Source organism: Pistacia vera, unplaced genomic scaffold, assembly GCF_008641045.1.
Source record: "Pistacia vera cultivar Batoury unplaced genomic scaffold, PisVer_v2 Contig144, whole genome shotgun sequence".
NCBI lineage: Eukaryota > Viridiplantae > Streptophyta > Magnoliopsida > Sapindales > Anacardiaceae > Pistacia > Pistacia vera.
In genome coordinates this window covers 642,134-666,090 of record NW_022195510.1, presented here as the reverse complement: position 1 = coordinate 666,090, position 23,957 = coordinate 642,134, and the positions used below count along the sequence as shown (strand labels likewise).

Genomic DNA, 23,957 nt, shown 5'->3' with positions numbered 1-23,957 from the left:
AGAATCATTTCAATTTTGTAATATAGATGATACGGATGAGGGAGGTCCTAGTGAACCCCAAAATTAGTTGTTTTGTAAATTGTAACTTGTAAATTAATTGTCAATTATTGCACTCTTTTTTCTTTACCAAGTTTTTGTCCTATTGGGTTTTTCTTGGTGAGGTTTTTAACGAGGCAATAATTATTGTAATTTCTTATTTTATTTTTTAATAAATGAATAAATTTAATTATTCTTATATTACAATTTTAATGTATTAAAATTGAATTAATATTTGGAATGTTAACAAAAAAAAAATAATTTAATTTAATTATTGATATTTGAAAAGAAATTAACAATTAACTAAAAACAATTACATTTATTTATTTATAAATTGTTAATTATTCATTTGAAAAGTTAATTAAACATTTAAACTTAAACAAAATTAAACAAAACAAAATTAAAAAAATAATAAAAAAAAAAAAGAGGGTTAACCCGACCCAACCCACGGCCTAACCCGGCGGGTTAAGGTTGGCGGTTCGGGTTAGGCCAGCCAATTCCCTAATATTGGCGGGCCTAACCCGGCTTGCCAATGTTACCGGGCAGGTCAGGACTGACCCGCCATTAACAGCAACCCGTCGAGGGTCGAGTCAGGCCGGGCCAGGTCGGGCGGGTTGCTTTTCCACCTCTAGTCATGCGTTCCCCAAGGATGTCAACCATTTCTTCTATTCTTGATGCGAACGAGTTGAAATCACTTTGCAACTGATCTTGTTGTTCTTGCATTTTCCTCTCAATACGTGAAAAACTCTCATCTTGAAACCTTTCAATCCGCTCAAAGCTACTTACTATTTCATCTAAGGTATGAGAAGATATTTCTTGTACATTCTGAGAAGATTCAGGTTCAATACTCATTCTTTTTCTTTTACGCACATAGACTCGTCCTTGATTTTACCCTTCTGGAATAGGGACACCTTCCTGAACCGTTGCCTCTTCCTTCATTTCATCCCTACTAAAAAACCATTCTCCTGACACATTCTTTTTAATCAAACCCATTTTACACAATGTGACATCTCCCAACAAATTATTTGCAGAAAATGTTATCTTATTGGCTTCATCAGAAGGGGTGATCTCTAAACCCAACTTCTCACATATTAGTGTAACAAGCATCCCCCAATAAATTTCTCCCTTTTCTGCTTTAATCTCTCCCAACTTCTGAAAGATAGATGCATGGAGAATCAAGCATACCATACTATAACAAGTATAGTCATAGTTTAAAAAATAAAGTTCAATCAAATTGAAATAAGTAAGGTAGAACATGTTACCTTAAGCCCTTAACAACCTTGGAGACTCTTAATTTCAAGAGAAATTAAGCAAAAGAGTATCCACACCAAGGGAAGAAGAAATTTGACCAAGAGAAAGATTTAGGGTTCTTAGAGATTTTGATCTCTCTCTAAAAATTGATATATCATTTTCTTTATATAGGAATCCTTGTAAACAATTCAATAATTGTTTTGGACTTCCTTAAACAATTCCATAATTGTTATGAAGTTGTTAAACTTCTTTAAATGATAACATTAGATTAACATTTAATCACAATTAACAATTTAACTCTTAAATTGTTTACATAACAATTTCACCCTTAATTGTTTACAATTACAACCCCTTGTAAAATCCAATTTAATATAAAGAAAATGATTAATATAAATAACTTTATTACTTTTGGTAGGTACTAGCCAACCTTGGATAATCAACTCTCTTTGGCTATTTCTTCATTCTTCTTAGTTTTTATGTGTGACCTCTTAGGTTCACTGTGGCCTAGCCATGAGCCTAATATCACGGTTTATTTCGATATGTTTTGTCATAACTCTTTATGAACAAAACTCCCACTGATTATGGTAGACATCTAGCAATACTCCATAACCCCTAAGTCACAATGAAGATATACTCCAAAAAACCTTTTACAATCATATACGTTGTATAATCAAATTCTTCCATTGTCTAATCCCAATTAAGAATGGATTCATGGTACGTCAAAATCCTTATCTTAATTTTAATTCAATACATATGAAACGTGTCACCACGAAACAACCTTTCATGTAACATCTTATATACCCCGACCGGAGATTTCCTTTTTCCAATGTATCTTGACATTTGTCTAGGAATTTGATATCAATCTATACCAAGTCAACGGATCTCATCTTGACGATCACTTGTCCTCACACATAAACAACACATGGCCAAATCGGCTTATTAACACATGGCATGATTAGCCTCGTGTTTATACACCATCTGAACCATATGCATTTATGCAGAATCCAACCGTGATATCTCAGGTCTAAGGATTAATAATACTCTAGTATGATCTCATGATAAATCATTAACTACATTTTAAATGTCCATGTGATTCATCATAAATGGCCATATTCGATAAACAGTTCACTAACCGCGTATCCATGCTAATGCCCTAGTGATATAACTTTTATAATCACCCACACTAATACCATCACATGATATTCTACGGAGGCATTCAGCATGTCTACTATGTAATATTATTGCTCAATTAATATTACCTATGTAGGGAATACTTTGATGATTTTGATATTCTAAAGATTTGTATCATCCGGACATTTCATATGTAATACATATATATAAATGAAGCAATAAACTACATGTGAAATAAGAACACTTTCTTCTATTGATAAGGTAAAATGTATATACAAACTATATACATTCACATATATATACAATACATAATGCCTTGGAACCGATGACACGATTGGTTCCTAGGGCATACACTAACAACTTCTTAATCAATAACTTTGCTGAATTTACTTGCTTCCCTGTTATTGTTGCTTTCATCAACAATAAATCCTTGACTGTCACATTTACATTTGTCTCTTTCCTGCCATTAAATGTGAAAGTCATAAATATGTGAAAAACTCTCATGGCAGGATTCTTTAACTTTGTAGATTTACACATATGTGGATGGTAAACCCCTATTCCAGATACATCCGTCCAAGCTTGTTTGGATCCCACGTTCTGGATACGTTATCAAAACTTTCAAAATCAAACCCTATCTAGATTGCTAAATCCTATGGCCTCACTACACAATTCTGATTTTTTAATCTAAAAAACATTGTATACGCCGGGAAATCATCAGTACCTATCTCAACAACTTCCAAACTACTAAAAAACTCATAAATCAAATGCTTATATCCGTCATGTCTAATACTCACCAACTGGTCTCATTTCAAATTACGGATCTAACCATTAATCTCATCACCTAAACCCAATCTTGCTATAAATCCTAAATCCAAACTTCTTCCAAGGCAAATATTTCTTTTTGCCATCTCTTTGTATTTTTTTTTTATGCTGTACGTCTCGAAATTGGACTCCATATGACAATGTGCCTCAATAAGGAATAGTTGTAATTTTTGCTCTTACCATTTTCTGCTTTCTTCTAAAACCAGCAACTTCCTGGAAAAAACATACCCATAAGTAATTCTGCAGATATTAAAAAAAAAAAGAACTATAATGAAAAATCATGTTTGAAGTTTATATTTGTTTGCTTCTTCAGAGTCTACAATTTCAAGTGTTTGTGTTGTGTCTTTCAATATATTGACAACAAACACAAACAACTTGCCGTTAAAGTCCAAATACCAGGGAGGTAGTGTTTGTCAAGGAAGGAATGGCAGATTAAGACACACTGGTAAGCTGATGAAAAGAGTTATGATGCTGCTGTGAAACTCCAGGATAAGGTGTGGTCTGAGCAAGTTCATGGCTGAGCTTGAAATCAATTTCGAGCCTCCTTGGTAATTGGACTTTAACAGCAATAATGATGCAAGTTCGCGAAGAATGATGCAAGCTACCATCCGTCAACAGGGAAAGGAGTAGAACCTAGATACGAAAGAAAGCAGAGACATGCATAACTATTACGTTTAATTAATGGTGTTGAAAATAATTTAATTTTAACAAACAAAGACCAGAAACTTATACTACCATAGAATGTGAAGAAACCATAAAACAAACCAGCTCCTTTAAACTAGATTCTGAAGTTCCATCATCTAAATTAACAAATCAAACATTAATATGTTGTCCAGAAGTTGAAAGGGGCATAAACAAAAATTTGATCAACACAAATGTCTTTCCAGATTAAAACAATAAACTAAGTATCCAGGTAACCGGCATATATCTCACTTCAGAGGAATGGACCTTGAAGAATGGGTAGCACTAATACCAAGTCTATCATGCTTCACAGGCTTGTATGAAATAGAAAATTCAGCCAAGTAATGCCCAATCATTTCTGGCAATAGGTTTTATTGATGTGGCCGCTGAACCATTCAAAGGGGTTAATGTGGTCTTATCTCAGTTGCGTAGTATATACTACAGCCTGCACAACTGAGATACAAAGTGCTTTTCTATAGCCTGCGTAATCGCAGGTCTTGCCTGCGGTTGACCATCATTAGTCTATCGACCGTCACCTAGCCCTTTTTGCCCAGATAACTGTTAGTGTATGCCATAGGAACCAATCGTGTCATCGGTTCCGAGGCATTATGTTTTGTATATATATGTGAATGTATATAGTTTGTATATACATTTTATCTTATCAATAAAAGAAAGTATTCTTATTTCACATGTGGTTTATTGCTTCATTTATATATATGTATTACATGTGAAATGTCCGAATGATACAAATCTTTAGAAGGATATCAATCTATACCAAGTCAACGGATCTCATCTTGACGATCACTTTATATATCATTTTCTTTATATAGGAATCCTTGTAAACAATTCAATAATTGTTTTGGACTTCCTTAAACAATTCCATAATTGTTATGAAGTTGTTAAACTTCTTTAAATGATAACATTAGATTAACATTTAATCACAATTAACAATTTAACTCTTAAATTGTTTACATAACAATTTCACCCTTAATTGTTTACAATTACAACCCCTTGTAAAATCCAATTTAATATAAAGAAAATGATTAATATAAATAACTTTATTACTTTTGGTAGGTACTAGCCAACCTTGGATAATCAACTCTCTTTGGCTATTTCTTCATTCTTCTTAGTTTTTATGTGTGACCTCTTAGGTTCACTGTGGCCTAGCCATGAGCCTAATATCACGGTTTATTTCGATATGTTTTGTCATAACTCTTTATGAACAAAACTCCCACTGATTATGGTAGACATCTAGCAATACTCCATAACCCCTAAGTCACAATGAAGATATACTCCAAAAAACCTTTTACAATCATATACGTTGTATAATCAAATTCTTCCATTGTCTAATCCCAATTAAGAATGGATTCATGGTACGTCAAAATCCTTATCTTAATTTTAATTCAATACATATGAAACGTGTCACCACGAAACAACCTTTCATGTAACATCTTATATACCCCGACCGGAGATTTCCTTTTTCCAATGTATCTTGACATTTGTCTAGGAATTTNTTTACAAGGATTCCTATATAAAGAAAATGATATATCAATTTTTGTGTAGAGAAAAAATCTCTAAGAACCCTAAATCTCCCTCTTGGTCAAATTTATTCTTCTCTTGGTTTGGATACTCTTTTGCTTAATTTCTCTTGAAATTAAGAGTCTCCAAGGTTGCTAAGGGCTTAAGGTAACATGTTCTACCTTACTTAATTCAATTTGATTGAAATTTATTTTTTAAACTATGACTATACTTGTTATAGTATGATATGCTTGATTCTTCATGCATCTATCTTTCAATAACTAAAATAATTCCATACCTACAGAATAATCAGTTAAAGGTGGGGGTGCTGCACCACCCAAACGATGTAGAAGTGAGTAACATCAAAACTCGCAAACTCAACATCAGTCCATCATCCATATTCACCCTTTCGAATGGTTCAACGGCCACATCAATAAGACCACTTGCACCAACAGCAATAATCATGCAAGTTCGAGTATGAGCTCAGCAACAAAGAATACAATTCTCAAATTCCTAACTCTGCCAAACTTAACTTATTGCAATCATCACCATCTATTAATTTAACGACTTGTTTTAGCTTTGTATTTTTTCAAAACTTAATATAGAGCAAAGACTTGCAAACTAATAGCTACAATTATCCATTAACCCATAATTTTAGTGCAGAAATGGTACCTAAAATGTTAAGTTTATGCCTAATTCACACAACTGGCTCCCTTAACTTCTACTATCAATTTTTAGAAAGTAATAGAAAAATCATTAAGGAACAAAACAATTAGACATTGTGTAAATCTCTAAATTGCACACAACAAATGAAAGTTAAAGAACAAGCCTCCATATCACAGTTTTTAACTTTGTTCAATAAAAAAAACAAAAAAATACTCACAGCCGGAGTCCAAACGATGAAGATGAAGAAGTGAATAACGGCGGCAGATAATGTGGCTTCAACGGCGATAGATAGTGTGGCTTCAATAGCGGCAGATATGGTGATTCTACTGTTTGGCATTTTTTATGCAAATTTTGGAACAGAATCCCTAAATGTCTTGGAAAAAAATGAAATTTTTTTTGAAATTTTAAATTTTTTAACATAATATGGATGAATAACGATGGCAGATAATGTGGCTTCAACAACGACAGATAGTGTGGCTTCAATAGCGGTAGATATGGTGTTTCTGCTGTTGGCATTTTTTATGCAAGTTTTGGAACAAAATCCCTAAATGTCCTAGAAAAAATGAAATTGTTTTTGAAATTTTTAACATAATATGGATGCCAGTCAATCTCATGTGGACGGTCGTCCATATAAAAGGGACGGCCATCCACAATAGATGGACGGACTGGTGTCCATCTAATGTTCTGTTTTTATTTTATTTATTTTTTAATTTTTAACACTAAATGGACGCCAATCCATCCAATGCTTTGTTTTTATTTTTTGTAAAAATAATTTTAACACTAAATGGATGCTAGTCCATCTATTGTGGACGGTCGTCCCTTTTATAAGGATGATCGTCCACATAAGATGGACAAACGTCCATCTAGTGTGCTTATTTGGATGGTCATCCATATAATTTGGACGACCGTTTATATTAAAGGGACGTCCGTCCCTAGTATTTGGACAGTGGTCCATTGATTTTTAGTTTATTTTTAAATATTTTTTATGGATCGTCGTCCATTCCTGAATAAATGATCGTCCATAAAGTATGGAGGGTCGTTCGAAAATGTTGGACGGCCGTCCATTTATGGAAGTCTTCTATCGTGTCCTACGTGGTGACGTCCGAGTCAGGGGCCACGTATTTTGATGCAAATTTTCCGTACCAATTTTTAGTGTCGTAGCATTACTGTTATTTTTAAAAAGTTGAAAGGTAAGAGGGTCAAAGCCTCATTTATCTCAACTCACCACCATTAACTGCCCTCGTATCTCCTTCTTCTTCGTCTCTCCTCCATTCTAACACAGGAACTCCATTTTACACTTTTTTTTTTTAAATACCCATTCTTCCTCTTCTTCTCCTCTTTTCCTTTTCTCTTTCTTCTTATCTTCTCTCTTCCAAATTCTTCCTCTCTTTTTTCTTCTCTTTTCTCCACCAGATTCTTCTTCTCTTCTCTCCACCAGCTGCTTCCCCTCGCCATCCCCACCAAAACCCCGACTAGTTTTCTCCTCGTTTGTTCCCGAAAATTAAAGATAACACAAGAAAATATTAAAGACATGTGCATCTTAAAAAAAAAAAGAAAAAAGTGGAATGAAAAATTCTCAACACAAACATGATAATTGATCAAAGATCCGAGTATTATTTTTGTACACAAATCATTTTCACCCTATAATAATAAACTTTTTTTAATTATATATATTATAAAATAAAATAAAAAATTGTTGAGGTAAACCCAGAAGACTATTGAGTGACGACGATGAGTGACGCGGCTAGATGGCGTTGGGGTTTTGGTGGGGATGGCAAGGGGAAGCAGCTGGTGGAGAGAAGAGAAGAAAACAGAGAGAAGAAAAAGAGGAGAAGAAGAAGAAGATGAAGAATCTGATGGAGAGATGAGAAGAAGAAAGAGAGATGGAAAAGAGGAAGAATCTGGAAGAGAGAAGGAAAAGAGGAGAAGTAGAAGAAGAGGAAGAATGGGTAAAAAAAAAAAAAGTGTTAAATGGAGTTCTTGTGTTAGAATGGACGAGAGACGAAGAAGAAGAAGATGAAGATGAGAAGGCATTCAATGTAGGTGAGGTGAGAGAAATGGGGTTTTGATGCTTTTACCCTTCAACTTTTAAAATAAAAGAAACGGTGTTAGATTAAGGGTTGATATCTGGAATAAATGAAATCAAAGGTATGAACTTAAGATTTCGGTAAACCTCGGGTGGGAACATGTCATTTGCTCAATGATAAAATCATGTTAATTTAAGACTCCATATAATATAACTAAGCCCACCCCTATTTGGGCCTGGAATGTGTGCGCAAACAATAGATTTGACAATAAACCCACAAACTCTTAAATAAATAATAAGAATACGAATAATAGAGATTATGAAGAAAACTCCATTGTGTTGCCATCAAATGAATACAATATTTGAATAAAAATAAGTTAAGACTAACTAGCGTTAATGTTATATTGGAGTTTATAAGTAGATATGATGGTCTAAATCCGTATATATCTATTAAGATGGATGAGTATGATTAAATGTATAAGTAATAGAATTATAATCTTATTTTGCTGCCTTTTTGGTAAATGAACATTTCAGGAGTTTTTTTAATAGATTACCTGACATATTTTTTGATACTCCTGGGTCAGGTTTTTGTCAATTCTCTTGAATGGGATATTGAGTCCCGTACATACTTGAATTTGGGCCAAACGTGACATTATGGAAGTTGGACCGAAAGATATACATGGTCCATAGAAAAACAAAAAAATGTTGAGTTTGGAAAGTCAAGTGTGAAGATTTAGTTGTTCTTATTGTAGATAAACTTTGATACATAAAATAAAAAAAGGGAAATAAAGGATAACAAACTAAATATTATAGAAGATGATGATGGGCGGACTTGAACAATAATTAATTATGAAATTAAATCAGATCTTATCTTAAAAGTCAGCTTTGATGTCTTCGCTTTCTGTATGATATGAGCATATCATACAAATAAAACTAAAAAAATATATTATATAAAGTCATAAAACAAACAAACTCAAAGGATTTTGTTGAGGTGACCATTGAAAAAGGTTACCAAAATACTTTATAGTATTCCAATTATATTTTCTTTTACACCATATCTTATTTATAATTTATCACATTCTTAAGTAAATAAATATGTTATAGTACCAAACTTATATATAGGGTGTTAATCATTGTGGCAATAAAATGTTGATCATAAAAATCTAAATTCCTTAAAAGAATGTCAAATCTCAATTTTCTTCTATTGAAACTATACATTCGTCATTCGTCATTCCTTAAAGTGAAGTGTAAAAATGGAGCGGACAAATGATAACCAACAGTGGTGCATTATTGCGAGAAGAAAAAATATCAAATATGAATTTGACAAAGAAGAAGATAAACTATAAGAGAATAAGGCTAAAACTTTTTACTAAATCAAGATGAAAGAACAAAATAAAAAAGCTGAAATTGCATGTTATTTATGCCATAAATAGAGGATAATGAACTAAAAAGAAAAAAAAGCAATGAGTTTAGTGCAACCCAGTTGGAAGTAGCACATGCAAACTCTCCGAATAATTGGCTTTATGAATTGGGGTATATTATTGTAGCCCCTGAATGATTACTTTTAAAAAAATATACTAACTACTCACACATGTAAAATGCTAAACGAACTTAGAAGTCATACGTAATATGAGGGAATTGAATTAAATAAAAGATGAAGAGAAATATTTAAAGTGGTTCGAATGCTCTAAAACGAATCATGCGTCCACTGTTATTGTATTAATAAGAGAGAGTGATCAGGTTGCGTTCAGCGAGCTGAGTTACAGTTTAGAGAGAAAAAATGATTTCAGCGTAAAATTAGCTAATCCTCACAAATAAGAGGGAAGTCCTCTATTTATATTGGGAAAGTTCGAGATAATTTTATGAAAGTTGCAAGTGGGGAGGTGCTGTGCAAATCTTTTCTTTGCGTCCCATTGATCACTTGCCCGAGGAATTTTCTCGATTAAAGCAGGACTTTGACGTGTGGATGATCTTTAGCCGCTTGTTGGCTTGACACCCACCTACTGTACTGAAAGGAGCCATGCCATTTGCGCTAGGCGCGATGTGGCCGCACTTGAACGACGCAGAACCTTTTTGAATTCTGACCATCCTTTACTGACGAGGCTCTACGTCAACCCAACTTTTTCCGACATATATATATATATATATATATATATATATATTATTTGACTCATTTTACCTCTTTATGCAAAGTTTATTTACTCCTATTATTTAGAAATTGTTGGTTTACTTATTTATTTTCACTTAACTGGAGTTCCTAGGTATTATGTAAAGGGGGACAAGATCACAAGGTAGATTAAACGGTCTCACATCTCATGTGAGCCTGAGGTAGAGGGCATCTAATCACATGATTAGTTTTTAATCTATTTATTATTATTTTTGTTTGTTAAAATTAGATACAATATGGCTTTGGTTAGGTGTAATTATATTTCCACCAACAAAAATTGCATTATTTGATGTTCACTAATCAAATATAAAAAGCCTTTATTATAAGAGTTTAATTAGATTTATTTTTTCTATTCTTTAATAATAATATTTACTGTTACTATTGTTTTGAGAAAAACTCGAGAAGGTGGGTGATATTTTATTTAGCAATTAAAAAATAAAATAAGGATAATGACATTGTAAATAATACCAACCAATCAAGAATCAAAGTTGACCCAACTCAGCTGATGCGATCCAACGATTTTTCCGATAAATTGCCGACCCATCCATCCCCTCCCGATTTTTTCACCTCCTCGTCAAATACAGTAAAAACTCAAACCTCTTAGGTGGCCCCACTCCCAGTTCAACAGCGGCCCCGTCTTATTTCCCAGTTAATCTGAGAAAATTTTCTTTCAGTAAATAAATAGGTGTCTCGTTTATTTATTTTAAATTTCATTTCATTTCATTTGATGTAAACGGTGAGAGATTCGATCTCAGAGGACCTCCAAAGACTCAACAGAGACGGAGAAATCTGAAACTCTCACCGTCTTTTCATCGGTTTTGTCGAACATCTAAAACCAACTACTTCTCCAGTATCTTGTTTCGATGAACTAGTAATTATTTTTTATTAGACACTTATCGTCCAGCTCAGTCCAACGCCGTTTTGCCACTTTTGTTTAGTCAGGTCAGAATCAGATTCACTTCTTGTTAGTTCGTTTGCCATCTACTTCAGTCTCACCCGAACCCTAGGTTTTTGGTTTGCGTGTGAATCTGAAGTTTAATCATTCAATTTTGTTTGTTTCTTTGTTTTTTTGAAGGTTTTTTATTTGTTTTGTCTAGTATATTGCTAGCTTTTGATTTATGGCATTGACAATAGGGGCTTGTTTGGTATTTGAATTGTAAAATTAGAGACACTGATTTTTGTTCTCTTGGAAGTTGAGAGAAACTAAATGATGCGGAAAATGTGGAGTTAAATTGTTTTTGCGGGAATTTTTTTTTTTTTTTTGGTGGTAACAAAGCAGTGGGCTCAGTTAGACCTAATACTTTCTCAATGTTCTTCATTTTTTGATTTCATTTCTGGAAATTCTTTCAAGAATGTGAATCTTATATGTTCTTGGTTGGAGATGGGCCGGAAATGTATTGTTTTGGATGTTAGAGGGTTTGTTTGATACAATACGTGCACACTTCTTAAGGGATTATGTATAGAAATAGATATGACCAACTGCTTTGTTGGGAAGCATGAGGGAACCGGGTGAGAAAAACTTGTTGAGTTTGGTATGCTTTCCATAATAAGTCAGGGAGGTGTTTAACTTAAACATAGTTAAAAGTGCTTTTCTTCTGTGAACATGATGACTGTTTTGTTTATCAAACTTGGGTGTGAGAATGCCCATGCTGTTAATTTTGTTATGTGTTGTGAGTCTGTGCCAATGCTATTTGCAATCTTTTTGCTTTGTTTTTCTGAATCATGTTTTATAAGCTATATTTGAAAGAACAAGGTGATTGATGCTTATTTTCTCCTGCAGGTTACAGACTATCCAAATTTCCAGCATTTCAGTTTACTAGGAGTTGCAGCTTATTTATCTCTCTTCCCTTATTGGATTTCATTTTTATCCCATTCGCAAAGGAGAGACTTGGGTTAGATTTGGAGCGCATTTGTCAGTTTGGAGTTTTATAATACTGGTTTGTAGAACTGCAAAGGATACAGGAGATAGAACTTCACATCTGCTGACTTTCTTCTTTCATTGCCTGTGTTAAATCCCTTATAGTGCTTAAGGTGGTCTTACTTCCTTCTGTTTCGCATGCCTTATTTTATTTTTCACCGCTGGTTGAAATAGTTAAGTGCACATCATATTGGATATAGCAGTATTTTCTTGTTTGGAACAATTTGCTAGTATTCAACGGTTTTTGTGATTATCCAAGTTTTTGGGAGGTTTATATGGTTTGCATGCAAGGATCATTGGTTAAAAGATCATCTTGATGAGGTTACTGGATTCACATGCTGTTTTATGCTGAGGAAAGGGAAAATGCTTCCCAATTGGAAGACACCCCACATCGAATTGACTCCCATGTGCTTAATATACGTTTTGTCTATCTTTTCTGGATCATTTAGGAGTAAAGAGGATGTTAAAAGTGTGCTGTAAGAAGGGAACATGGAGTATGATTTGGATAAACGATTTCCTCTCAATGCCAAAGATTATAAATTATACGAAGAAGTTGGTGAAGGTGTCAGCGCCATTGTCTATAGGGCACTCTGCATTCCGCTTAATGAAATAGTTGCTATCAAGGTCCTTGATCTGGAAAAGTGCAATAATGACTTGGTAAGCGTACTACTTTTTCATGAGCCTGATGTACTACAATACACTTCGTTTTCTCTATTTTGGGACACATGAGGATAAGAAAAGAAAAGAAGAATCACTCTATGGAAAATTTCTAAAAAACTAAATGCTTTATGTTTGCTTGAATGTTTGCCTATTTTTTATTTTCCCAGTGCTTACCAAAAGCAGAACAGAACAGAACAGAACAGAACCTTGCTCTTTTTCCTGTCATATGTAATATATAAAAACTTTGTAAGTTCTATTAAGTAACTACTTGATCTTAAGCTTAAACTTATAGATAATTGCCAAACAATAGTATTTATGCTCTAACACGCCCCTAACAGGCAACTAGGCAAGGCATGTGGATCGAAGACAACTAAAATTACAACAACTAACAGCTGCAAACACAACTTATTAAAACTTAATCAATCCATAGAAGGATTTGTACTTAGGACCACTTGATCAACTTGACTCTAGTACTTTGTTAAGTAACCTCTTGCAAAAAGCTTAAACTAGATAAGAGTTTTAACTATAGTATTAAGCTCTGTGTTTCAAGTTTTAAAAAGGTATCATAGCTGAATGATTTACAAATGTAGTTCTGTGTTCTTTTTGACTAAATCTGTTATGTCAATACGATATATGCGGTATTTTGTCCCTTCATTGAATGTTAAATGATCCATATCTATATCTATAAGACCGTGCTAAGTGGATTCATGACCTACCAATGCATGTTTAAGACCCTCAATATCATCTAGTATTCTGAAGGAAATACGATCCTTATCGCATAAAAGAGTTTTCCTTGCAAATGATACAGGATGGTATCAGGCGTGAGGTACAAACCATGACTTTGATTGATCATCCAAATGTACTAAGGGCCCATTGCTCTTTCACTGCTGATCACAGCCTTTGGGTTGTGATGCCATACATGGCTGGGGGATCATGCCTTCATATCATGAAGTCGTCTTATCCAGAAGGTTTTGAAGAGCCTGTTATTGCTACTTTGTTGAAGGAGACCCTCAAAGCTCTTGTTTATCTTCATGCTCATGGGCACATTCATAGAGATGTGAAGGTATCCTACTGTACCTGCTTATTTTAATAGTTAACCATTGAATTTTATTCTCATTAACCTGCAGTCTTGAACACCTTTCTTTATAAAAATTAGAAACGAGAGTACTGCATGAAAAATATTGGAAACAAATAGTCATAGAACTTCATAGTTTTATAGGGATGCTTATGAGCAGATTAGAGCAGGGAACAATTATAGAAAGAGATATATCTTTATAAATAATTATACAGATATTTGTTGTATAAACCCAATTTATATGAGGAATTTTTTCAATATGATATTGTATCAAAGAAAAAATTCCAATTTGTTTTCTGATATCTCATTTACCTTGATTTACTTGGAACCAACTCTGATATTGTATCTTTTATCTTCTAGTGAAGGCATCAACACTCCTATCTCTGCTCATCTGGTTTTATAAATCGTTACATTATTGTTTCTCTGTCAGCTTGCGTACAGCTTGCTTCATATTGTTTGGATACTGTTTTGTTTTTCTATCATTGTCTTTGCTGGCCTTTTCCTATTTTAATTGTGGTTTCTATTCAACAATTAGTATTTACAGTATCATGTTTCCTGCAGTCGGGGAATATATTAATCAATTCTAATGGTGCGGTCAAGGTAGCGGACTTTGGCGTATCAGCATGCATGTTTGATGCTGGAGATAGGCAACGTAATAGAAATACTTTTGTTGGAACACCATGCTGGTAATTTTCTTGCTTGTAGTTTGAGATCTCACTGCTTTGTTGTTTTGTGAAACATATAAATCTCGTGTATACAGACTTACAAGTATCTACTTTTTTCACAGGATGGCTCCTGAAGTGATGCAGCAATTGCATGGATATGACTTTAAGTGAGTGGATTGCTTTTGTTTATTTATTTTTATTTTTTCCTTTTTCAGTTTTTGCTAGTACGTTTTAGGTTGAAGTGTTCATAAGATTTGTTTGTATAAACAGAGCAGATATCTGGTCATTTGGAATAACCGCTCTGGAACTTGCTCATGGCCATGCTCCCTTTTCAAAGTATCCACCAATGAAAGTAATTTTCATACTCGAAGCTATTCATAGGTGCCTACTGTGTTGGTATTCAATCTGCTTATCCTCTTATTTAAATGCAGGTTTTGCTGATGACCTTACAAAATGCACCTCCAGGTCTTGATTATGAAAGAGATAGGAGGTTCTCAAAGGTTTGTGTTCAATGAACACTTTTTGACTGATATCCTTGGATTTTTCTGAAACTGCAACCTAACCCCTTTTGAAAATGCTTCAATTTTTCCAGTCTTTCAAAGAGATGGTTGCTGCTTGCTTAGTGAAGGATCCAAAAAAACGTCCAACATCAGAAAAGCTTTTGAAACATCATTTCTTTAAACATGCACGCTCATACGATTATCTGGCTCGCACTATTCTCGATAATCTTGCTCCGTTAGGTGAACGTTTTAGGGTGCTGAAGGTCTCTTGCTTATTCCATATTTTCTTTGGGCATTGCAAATTTCCTTGTAAAAAAGTCCTAACTTTTGCTATACTTCCTCTGATCTCTTATGTTCCAGGCAAATGAGGCAGATCTACTACAGAATAAGGCTCTCTACGGGGATAAAGAGCAGCTATCACAGGTGAGGAATGCAGCTTTTATTTTATTTTTCAATTCTGGTATAAAACATTGGTGCCTACTTTTATTGTGTTTTAAGGTGATAGGTGCCAACAATTAGTGGTTTGTTTTGGGCTGTTATGTGAAGAGGATTTTCCTTACTGGAAAGAAAGTATATTTCATAAATCAACCACTTTGTTTATGTTGTCATCGGTTTTGTTTGTGAAACTAATGAAATTATAATTAAATTTATAATTAGTCCAGGTACTAAAGGAAAGAAATGAAAGAATCTTAATCCACTTAACTAAAATTTTACTAAAGGAAATTAAGTCTAAACAACAAAAGAAACACTTCCTACTTTAATAAGGAAAAAAGGTTTCATGTTCTGCTTCCTAAATTATTGTCCTCCATCAAAATTCTAACCAGGTCATTGCTTTTAACTCTTATATATAGTGTTTAAAATGAGGTTTTTTTTTTACTTGGATAGAGTCTGCTAACCAAATTGATATTGTCCTGATTTTAAACTCTGTTTACCTTGCAGCAAGAGTACATAAGAGGAATAAGTGCCTGGAATTTCAACCTTGAGGATTTGAAAAGTCAGGCTGCCCTTGTAAGTAGTTTCAGTTATCAGTTTGATGTCTGTTTAATTTATTCCTCGCTGTTTAGTGGTGTAAAATTTGCATTTATGTTTTTGACTATATCAAAAGCACTGTGTTGCTGCAGATTCAAGATGATGGTTTTACAACAAATGAAGAAGATCCAAGTGGGAGTGGGAAGCAAAGGGACAGCTATGATGGTGTTGGGGTTCCAGGAGAAAGGCTGTCCCTGGAGAGAGCTAATCATTCAAGTGCTGCACCAAGTGAGGTGGTATGAGCTAAAGTATTCTCTAGGTTTTCTTTTTCATTAAATTATCATCAGATGTTCTCATTTTCCTTTTCTTTGTTTCAGGATGGCTTCAACGATCTTCATGATTTGGAGAGTTCACTTGCTTCATTTCCTATCAAACCATTGCGAGCACTTAAGTAATAATTATTTCCCTCTCATTTTAGTTGCTAAGAACTTCACCAATATCATTAACTGTCTTCAAGGGTAGTGGAATGTTTTTTCATTTTGATATTGCTCGTGCATTGAGTGGAATGGAAATAGAAATGCTGACTTAAGCTTTTTTTCCAATTCATTGTTGTTATCTTCTAACCATACTAATCTTCTGCATTTGCGAAAGAAAATTGCAATTGAGAAAGATAGCAATTTCTCTCTTCTAATTAATTTGTCCCTTTATTGATGCAGAGGTTGTTTTGATATTGGTGAGGATGATGAGGCTGCAACAAGCTCTGGTTGCAAGGATACTACCCAATTAGATATTGAGCAACAGTTTCTTCGGAATACCTCACCATGGGCCTTGGACCAAGAAACTGGAAGAAATGAGAGTGAAAATTCAGGGCGAAATAGCTCTCTACCCCGTCATGCCATTTGTGAGCATAAAAAGTTCTTGAGTGGTTCACTAATACCTGATAATGCTTTTTCTCCTAAGAAAGTTATTGGTGAAGGGGACAGGTAAGCTTAATCATGATTGTAGTTGAATTTTCTCTTAATTTATTTGCTACACTGTTAATATGAATTTATGATTAGGCTAATTTTTCCTTCTTTGTTCACTTATAGAAATAACTGTTCCATTTGTAGCTTTCTGTCAATTTTATACTGATTCCTGAAAATCAAATTTTGACACGTTCTGCAAGCTTTCTCCGAATTTGATCAGAATTGTTAGATATATTATTTAGCTATTTTAGAAAATTATTCTGGAAACATTACAGAAAGACGGCCTAAAAAGTTTTGGCATGCTGCTTGTCCTTGAAATAATGCAATTCTTAGATTCAATGATTCAAAAGGATTTAGTCTTTCAGTATTTTTCCATGTGCCACATCTTTATTTGTGAATGAGCTCTGTAAATTTGCTTAAGTGAGTTGTACAACTCTCTCTTCTTTTTGATAGATGCAGAACATAAGTTTTGCGGATACGCATTAAACTTTATGACCTATGCCACTTTCTTTTTTTGACTCTGTGGAAAGCATCATGTAAACGTGGGACGGAATTATTGGGTTGCCTGGAACCTATGTTGGATGAAATGCCTGCTTGAAAATGCTAGGACATGATATTTTAATATTAGAATAAGATTTGGTCTTGGATGGTGACACATGGTACACAATGTCAAAATGTCTTCTTTATATCAAAAGCCTGTCTGCTGTGATGTGCTGCGCAAAGCTATGCATTGACTGATATATATATATACATTTTTTTTTTTTTTTTTTTCTTTCCATGCACTTGAGTGGAAAGCCTTGATTATGTATACTAAATAACTGCAGTCTCTTGGAAATATTTGAAGGGATTCTCTACAGCCAAAAAATCAATCTGAGCGGAACTATAGTGGTTCATTGTTGTATCGCCAGAGGAGAGATGCAAATAGTGTTCCTTCAGGTATATCTGTCGTGATTTCATTACTTTATGATATCTTATAATTTAAATTAAAGGCATTATTATGCTTTATACCTTATAATGAATCTTCTATTTTTGTGTTGCATCTGTTTATCCGGCAGAGGATACATCAGATGGGGCATTGGTCCAACGCAAGGGACGCTTTAAAGTTACTTCAGCAGATCTGAGCCCCAAGGTATATTTGCATTAGCAGGCTATAATCTAAGTTTGACACCACGTACCCCTTAGTTAATATTGAAATGATCCATTAGTGTCGTGCTGCTTCCTTAAGAAAGTCAAGATCTTAACATGTACCAATATCAATTATACCATATCTAGTTTGTTATTTTATAATCATTAAAATGATGAGGGTGTGTAGGTTGTCTATTCAGCTGCTTCTGCTGGTTCTTAGTGTCAACTTTTTATTCTACCAAAGTTGAAACTCTTTGGAACCTACGTAATCGTAAAAAAATAATAACAGAAGTAAAAAAAGCCATTAACTGTATTATCTATCAAATTGCAATGCAGTCCATGGAAATGATGATTGATGACATACCATTTTGTAAAATTATTTGCCCTGTTGGTTGAATTGCTACTTTGGTAATAGTGTGGCTGCCTGTGTATTGAAGTTGAACTTGCCTACTAAGCAAAAGACTTTACAATTTACTGCATAAGATATAGTTCCATATTCTTCTTTTCATTTGGCTTGACAAAATTATCTTAGTTGTTAGATGCATCTGACTTACCCATCTCAGTGATTATTTATTTTTGCCTTTTCTTTTATTGCCAGAAACCAATGATCATTACAGTTTTAAATTAGTGCTTATATGAATATTTCAGTTATGGTTTATTCTGTTCAGATTATGCCATGGACACATTTTATGTCGTAGTTCATGTATTCATTGCACACTTTTTTTGTGGGGGGGCGCTTATGATATATGAATGAGTTTGTATTTTATTTTTTTGTGACAGACTTCAGAAATAACGTGTATGGAACTTAGCAATTTATCTTTTAGGCAATGGCTTTATAACCATTGCCCTTATTTCCTTTCATTCAGGGACCTATGAACAGCTTCTTTAGCCCAGTTAGTGGAGGTTCAATGAGTCCAACAACTCCAAATTTTACAGCTGCCTCACTTTTTCCATCCCTGCAATACATATTGCAGCAGAACACCGCACAACGGGTATTTTTCTATTTCTATCGCTATTTTGTACATTTCATAATTTGTCTTTAAACTACATTCTTATTTTTTGTCTCTGTATATTTATTTGACAGGAAGAGATTATTAAACTGATCAAGTATGTGGAGGAAACTTCTGGTAATGTTTGCCATATTGCTCCCATTCATATTTTGCCACTTAATTTTCGGTTCAATAACTTTCTTGGTTGTGACATCCTTTGCTTTATCAGGCAAGTTTCCAGAATTGCCCGAGGCTGCCACTAATGACCTCTTACAGGTATGCAACATCTTTCTCTCTCTCTTAAGCTAGAAAAGGCCACAACCAACTTTTACTAGGGATGCAGTCAGTATAGCTTGATGAGGTAGTTTCATGAATATGAGATAAATATTATTCTCTTTCCTAACCCATTCATGAAGACTATGACTAATTAATCAACCAACAAAATTACGTGTTATTTGTTGTTGCATTGAAACATAAGAAGTTCAGAGTAATCTGCCTGTTTTAGTTTTTATAAAACACCCAAGAGCATGATCTGTCAGAGCATAGAATAACAGTAGACAGGTCAAATCTTAGGGATTGCTAGATTTTGGAAACCTAATTAAACCTGCATTAATTTTATTAGAATTTACAAAAAATAGTAATCAAGTAAAAAACTTTGTACGAAAAAATAAAATCTGTGTATCAAAACTGAAATTGATCACCAGTGACTTGGCTGTTCAGTGCTGCTTTTCTAATTTCCGCTCTACCGCAATTCTTGTGGCAACCAGAATTGCAGAGAAGTTGTATCTTAAAGTCTCTGTTTCTAATGCTAAGATTAATGTTGCTGGTGTGGGGTTATTATGTTAGGTTTAAGAAGATTTTGTTCTTCTTATTTTTAATGTTTTTATAGGAATGCTAGTGCAGAGGGTTAGGAATTGTTTGTTTGCGATTTTATTAATGTAATTTACTTTATACAACATGTAGATAACACCTGCTTCTACAAGGGAGAGGGAGCTACAGTCTCAGATGAGCGTTTTGCTACAGAGGTATGAGATAAAATTTTGAAAAAAAGAAGGAAATCTTGTTACGCGGTTTTTTGTCTTTGTTCACATTGAACTGAAATTCGATTATTATGTCAGAGTTGGGAGCCTTATGGAAGAATTGCAGAGACAAAAAATGAAAAATGCCCAGGTATGCATTAATGTGAACTTGATACGCAAGTTCAACTTTGTTATTTGCTCTAAATGGTTGAGTTCCATGTCACTTGCATTTCTAGTAGATGTGTTAGAGAGGAATTAGTCGTAAATTTTGTTCATCATGGTTGTCATAATGGTGATTATAAATGGAAACATCTCAATTAATTTGGACAAATGCCTTGGTAACAAGTTGACAAATATAAACAGGGCAAGGAATATTATGTTATTCTTTGGTAACTTTCCTTTTTCTTGACTCACTAAATCTTTCTTTTTCATTGATTACTGTATGATTGTACCATTTGATGTTTCTTATACTGAGAACTTTAGTTGACAATTATGGCTTGGATTTGAGAGGATCTAAAAATTATACGTGCCAACAAGTTAAAATTTTCTTTTATTTTTGGTCACTTTACATCTTTTTAATAATCATATCTTCTCCTTTCTTTTGCAGCTAGAAAAACAATTGAGTGCTTTGACCAGTAAAGAGGGAAAATAAGAAAAGAAAATGAACTTGATGGTGATGTTGATAAATTGAGGGCTTGATCATTGCTATCTGCGGTGAGATTTCATTGTGATCCTGCAGGTAATTCCTGGGTATAGCGGTGGTCTTGGATTGTATTTTTAGTGTACCATATGCGTGAACATGTGCTAAGGCGAACACCGAAATTTTGAGATGTCGTTGGTTGAGTCTCTGCGTGTAATATGTAATTTATTGGCATGATACTTTGTAATTATAAATACAATCTCTCTCTTTCGTTCTCCCTTCGCAGAACCGTTTGTCTCCACATGCAACAGCTCAATCGGCCCAGAATTCATCGAGTTCCTTAACTTTTGGTTACACGATATTTGTTGTTAGCCCTGTTTCCAGCTTTGAAACCCGTTTTTTAGCTTTGCCAAAACAGATCTGGTAGCCCTCGGGTGACACATTTTCTTTTTTTCTTTAAATCAAAAGGTCAGGCAGGTATCTTTAATTCTTTATCTACCAATTCTTAAAACAAAAGCCAACGAAACTTCAAAGTATTATATATGAAACGGATAGAAAGTATATCAGAAAATTGCACCTACAAATGTACTAATTAATTTCTCCTATTCCATTACAAATTTTGCAAGATCTCAAAGAAATAACATCTTTGATGATGTAATTTGAAATGCGACTCATAGGATACTTGATTAACAGTAATTAAAAGGTGAGGAGGTTGTATTACTTGAATGTATGCAAAATCTGAGGAAAACGTCCGAACAAAACAACATTCCTGTCACCAAAGGCGATTCTCAGTGACAGCAGAAACAATTCCTTTCAATGTCTCCTGCAAAACATGTAGTGTGTCATGAATTTCACCATTACATAGTTAATAAGAAAGGAAGACAGATATCATAGCCATAGGATAGTATTATACCACAGAATGATCTTTAAGGCCAAGAGAAAGCACCAGCGGCTCAGAGGAGCCAGAGCGACTGCAAATAGAAAAAGGTTTCAAAATTTGTATTTCAACAACTATTCAGGAAGAAATGAGGTGAGTAAATTACATATGCTTCATTTGCAAATATATTGAAATTGTCCATATTGTAATTTTGGTGAAAACACGCATCAAAACTGGCTTGTGGCCTTTTTGAAAATTCACAAGCATATTGATTTGCTTCTGACAAGTATGAAAAAACCCAAGGAAAAAGATTTCAATGAAGACAAGGTAAACTTCATAATTAGTGATTAGCAGAATTGGAGATATACCTTATGTGTTCAACCAACTGACGAGCACATGCCACTAGCATTGGCTACATGTTTTGCATTCAGTCAAAATCAAGGAAAACTAAAAATGAGATATCAAATCAATGTAAAATAAAAAAAAATAAAAAAAAAAAAAATGCAGGCTGGATTACCTCATCTCGTTTTCCAAATACTACAGACACATTGAAAGTCGGATTGACTGACATTCCTTCCTCTTTCCTGGCAATAAAGAAAGATATTTGTAACTCATCTATAAGTTGCACCGCAAAATGACACACTGGCTAGAAAAAAAGTAGCTTGATTATTTTGCAGACCTGGCTTGCAGGATTGTCCCCATAGTTCCTATCTGAGTAGCAATAACCTGAAAAGTGTTTCACACATTAAAAAATATTTACCACATACACGTAGATTTGCAGCCATATGCATGTACCAACCAGAGGCCTCATACTTACAAGAAAATGATCATCGTAACTGCATAGGACTATATCTGTTTTGTTTCCCTGCCATGCAAAATAGATGCAATTAGAAAACATTAGAGCCTCTTAGAACTGGTCTAACATTTCACCTATAAAGAAATCTGAATGCAGCAGAATTGGAAAGGCCATGGCTATTCAAAGATACCAATTTGGCTCTCCTAATTGTAACTAGAACCTTTAATGGGTATGTTTGAAGAATCTGTCAACTTCTTATACACTAGGAAACACCGCATTGAACCTTTCGAGACACCCCTACATAAGGCACTGAAGGAATGAATTTGCATACCCCAACCATAGAGTTGATTATAGACCCTGAGAAGTCCTACATAGTTTCCCTAATGAACCATAAGCAAGAGAAAGAAAATGAAGAAAAATTAAGAAAGAAGACGCCCAAAGACTAATCACAAACCTATAAAACCATAGTGAAGTTAGACTTCCAAGTGAAGAAGTCAAAATTATAGCACACGACCATTTGTATCAGTAGAACATCACGAGTTTACAACAACTTGGTGACATCCCTGAAAATTTTCACACTAAAACATCTCACTAACTCCAAAATTAACACTAAAAGTTGTTTATCTGACACAAAAACGCTACTCCAATAAGAGAATCAATCACAAACAAAAATTCCTACAAACAAGTCTTGGATGCCCAATTCCATTGACCCACTAATTCATTTCACCTTAACTTAACTTATCAATAATATACTGAGTTACGCAAAATTTCAACAATCCGTTGATCATTAGAGTTTCTAGTAAGGAAGGAAAAAAAACACTGTAGAGTCGATTTCAGCTGGTTTGGCCAAAACAAATACATAAACAGTTTGTAATCCACATAAAAACAAACGGATCAAGGGCTAAAAAGATAGCTAAACCCTTAATAATTAAGCGAAACTAAGTAAAGAAGCAAAGTGGGGTTTTACCTTTATATCAACTGAGAACTTCTTGTGAGGAACTGGAAAGCTTTGACTGTTCATAATTATGTCCTTAACACAGCACGCGGGATCTCGCTCTCAGCTTTAGGTTTTTTTTTTTTTTTTTGTCTTTCTCTGGTTTTTTTAATTCTTTCTTTGTGAGCAAGAACACTAATTTTATTAGACTTAATGGCCCGATGTTTCAAGCCCAACCCATTTATTCCAAAATAAAAAATAAAATAAATAAAAAAGACTATTGTCTACTATTCCAATCTAAAATGGATGAGCACGGGTAGCGGGTAGAACCAGAACTTACGGATAGAATCAGAACTGAAACTAGAACCTACCCAGAATTGATACTGTGTGGGTAGGTTCCGGTTCCATTTTTTTGGAACCGACACTGTGCGGTTTCGATTCCTACATGTGGAGGAAACCGGAATCGGAATCGAAACCGAAACCTGATAAAAAGAACCTACAGCAGATACCCTGCTTGGAACCTACAG

General features: G+C 34.2%; 2 protein-coding genes across 5 annotated transcripts; one reads left to right on the top strand and one right to left on the bottom strand.

Moving 5' to 3' along the window:
• Positions 1–10,900: 10,900 nt before the first annotated feature.
• LOC116123643 (serine/threonine-protein kinase BLUS1) lies at positions 10,901–21,099 on the top strand. 4 transcript variants are annotated; one of them, XM_031409392.1, is made up of 22 exons: positions 10,908–11,240; positions 12,079–12,329; positions 12,666–12,873; positions 13,685–13,939; positions 14,513–14,637; positions 14,739–14,783; positions 14,887–14,968; positions 15,048–15,116; positions 15,209–15,379; positions 15,477–15,539; positions 16,056–16,124; positions 16,238–16,381; positions 16,463–16,536; positions 16,802–17,068; positions 17,895–17,986; positions 18,106–18,179; positions 19,042–19,167; positions 19,260–19,302; positions 19,394–19,440; positions 20,128–20,189; positions 20,283–20,334; positions 20,791–21,099. In XM_031409392.1, exons 3-22 carry the CDS (start codon positions 12,706–12,708, stop codon positions 20,833–20,835), a joined length of 2,073 nt encoding a protein of 690 aa, XP_031265252.1. In that variant the 5' UTR covers positions 10,908–11,240; positions 12,079–12,329; positions 12,666–12,705; the 3' UTR covers positions 20,836–21,099. The 4 variants fall into 4 exon arrangements, with proteins under 4 accessions (XP_031265254.1, XP_031265252.1, XP_031265253.1 ...); XM_031409393.1 differs by having other exon boundaries at positions 12,079–12,873; positions 16,238–16,378; XM_031409391.1 differs by having other exon boundaries at positions 10,909–11,240; positions 12,079–12,873.
• Positions 21,100–21,532: 433 nt separating this feature from the next.
• On the bottom strand, positions 21,533–23,587 carry LOC116123721. Its single transcript, XM_031409478.1, has 7 exons — positions 23,464–23,587; positions 22,518–22,565; positions 22,380–22,426; positions 22,218–22,284; positions 22,069–22,112; positions 21,737–21,794; positions 21,533–21,646 (listed from the first exon to the last, which is right to left on the bottom strand). The coding sequence occupies exons 1-7, from the start codon at positions 23,515–23,517 to the stop codon at positions 21,596–21,598; spliced, it is 369 nt and encodes a 122-aa protein (XP_031265338.1). The 5' UTR covers positions 23,518–23,587; the 3' UTR covers positions 21,533–21,595.
• Between the last annotated feature and the right edge of the window lie 370 nt (positions 23,588–23,957).

Coding starts and splice junctions, on each gene's coding strand:
- LOC116123643 (XM_031409392.1), top strand. CDS start 12,706: ATGGAGTATGATTTGGATAAACGATTTCCTCTCAATGCCAAAGATTAT. Junction 14,784..14,886: donor TTGCATGGATATGACTTTAA/GTGAGTGGATTG, acceptor TTGTATAAACAG/AGCAGATATCTGGTCATTTG. Junction 18,180..19,041: donor CAGCAGATCTGAGCCCCAAG/GTATATTTGCAT, acceptor CCTTTCATTCAG/GGACCTATGAACAGCTTCTT.
- LOC116123721 (XM_031409478.1), bottom strand. CDS start 23,517: ATGAACAGTCAAAGCTTTCCAGTTCCTCACAAGAAGTTCTCAGTTGAT. Junction 21,795..22,068: donor CAGTTGGTTGAACACATAAG/GTATATCTCCAA, acceptor TTCTATTTGCAG/TCGCTCTGGCTCCTCTGAGC. Junction 21,647..21,736: donor GCCTTAAAGATCATTCTGTG/GTATAATACTAT, acceptor CATGTTTTGCAG/GAGACATTGAAAGGAATTGT.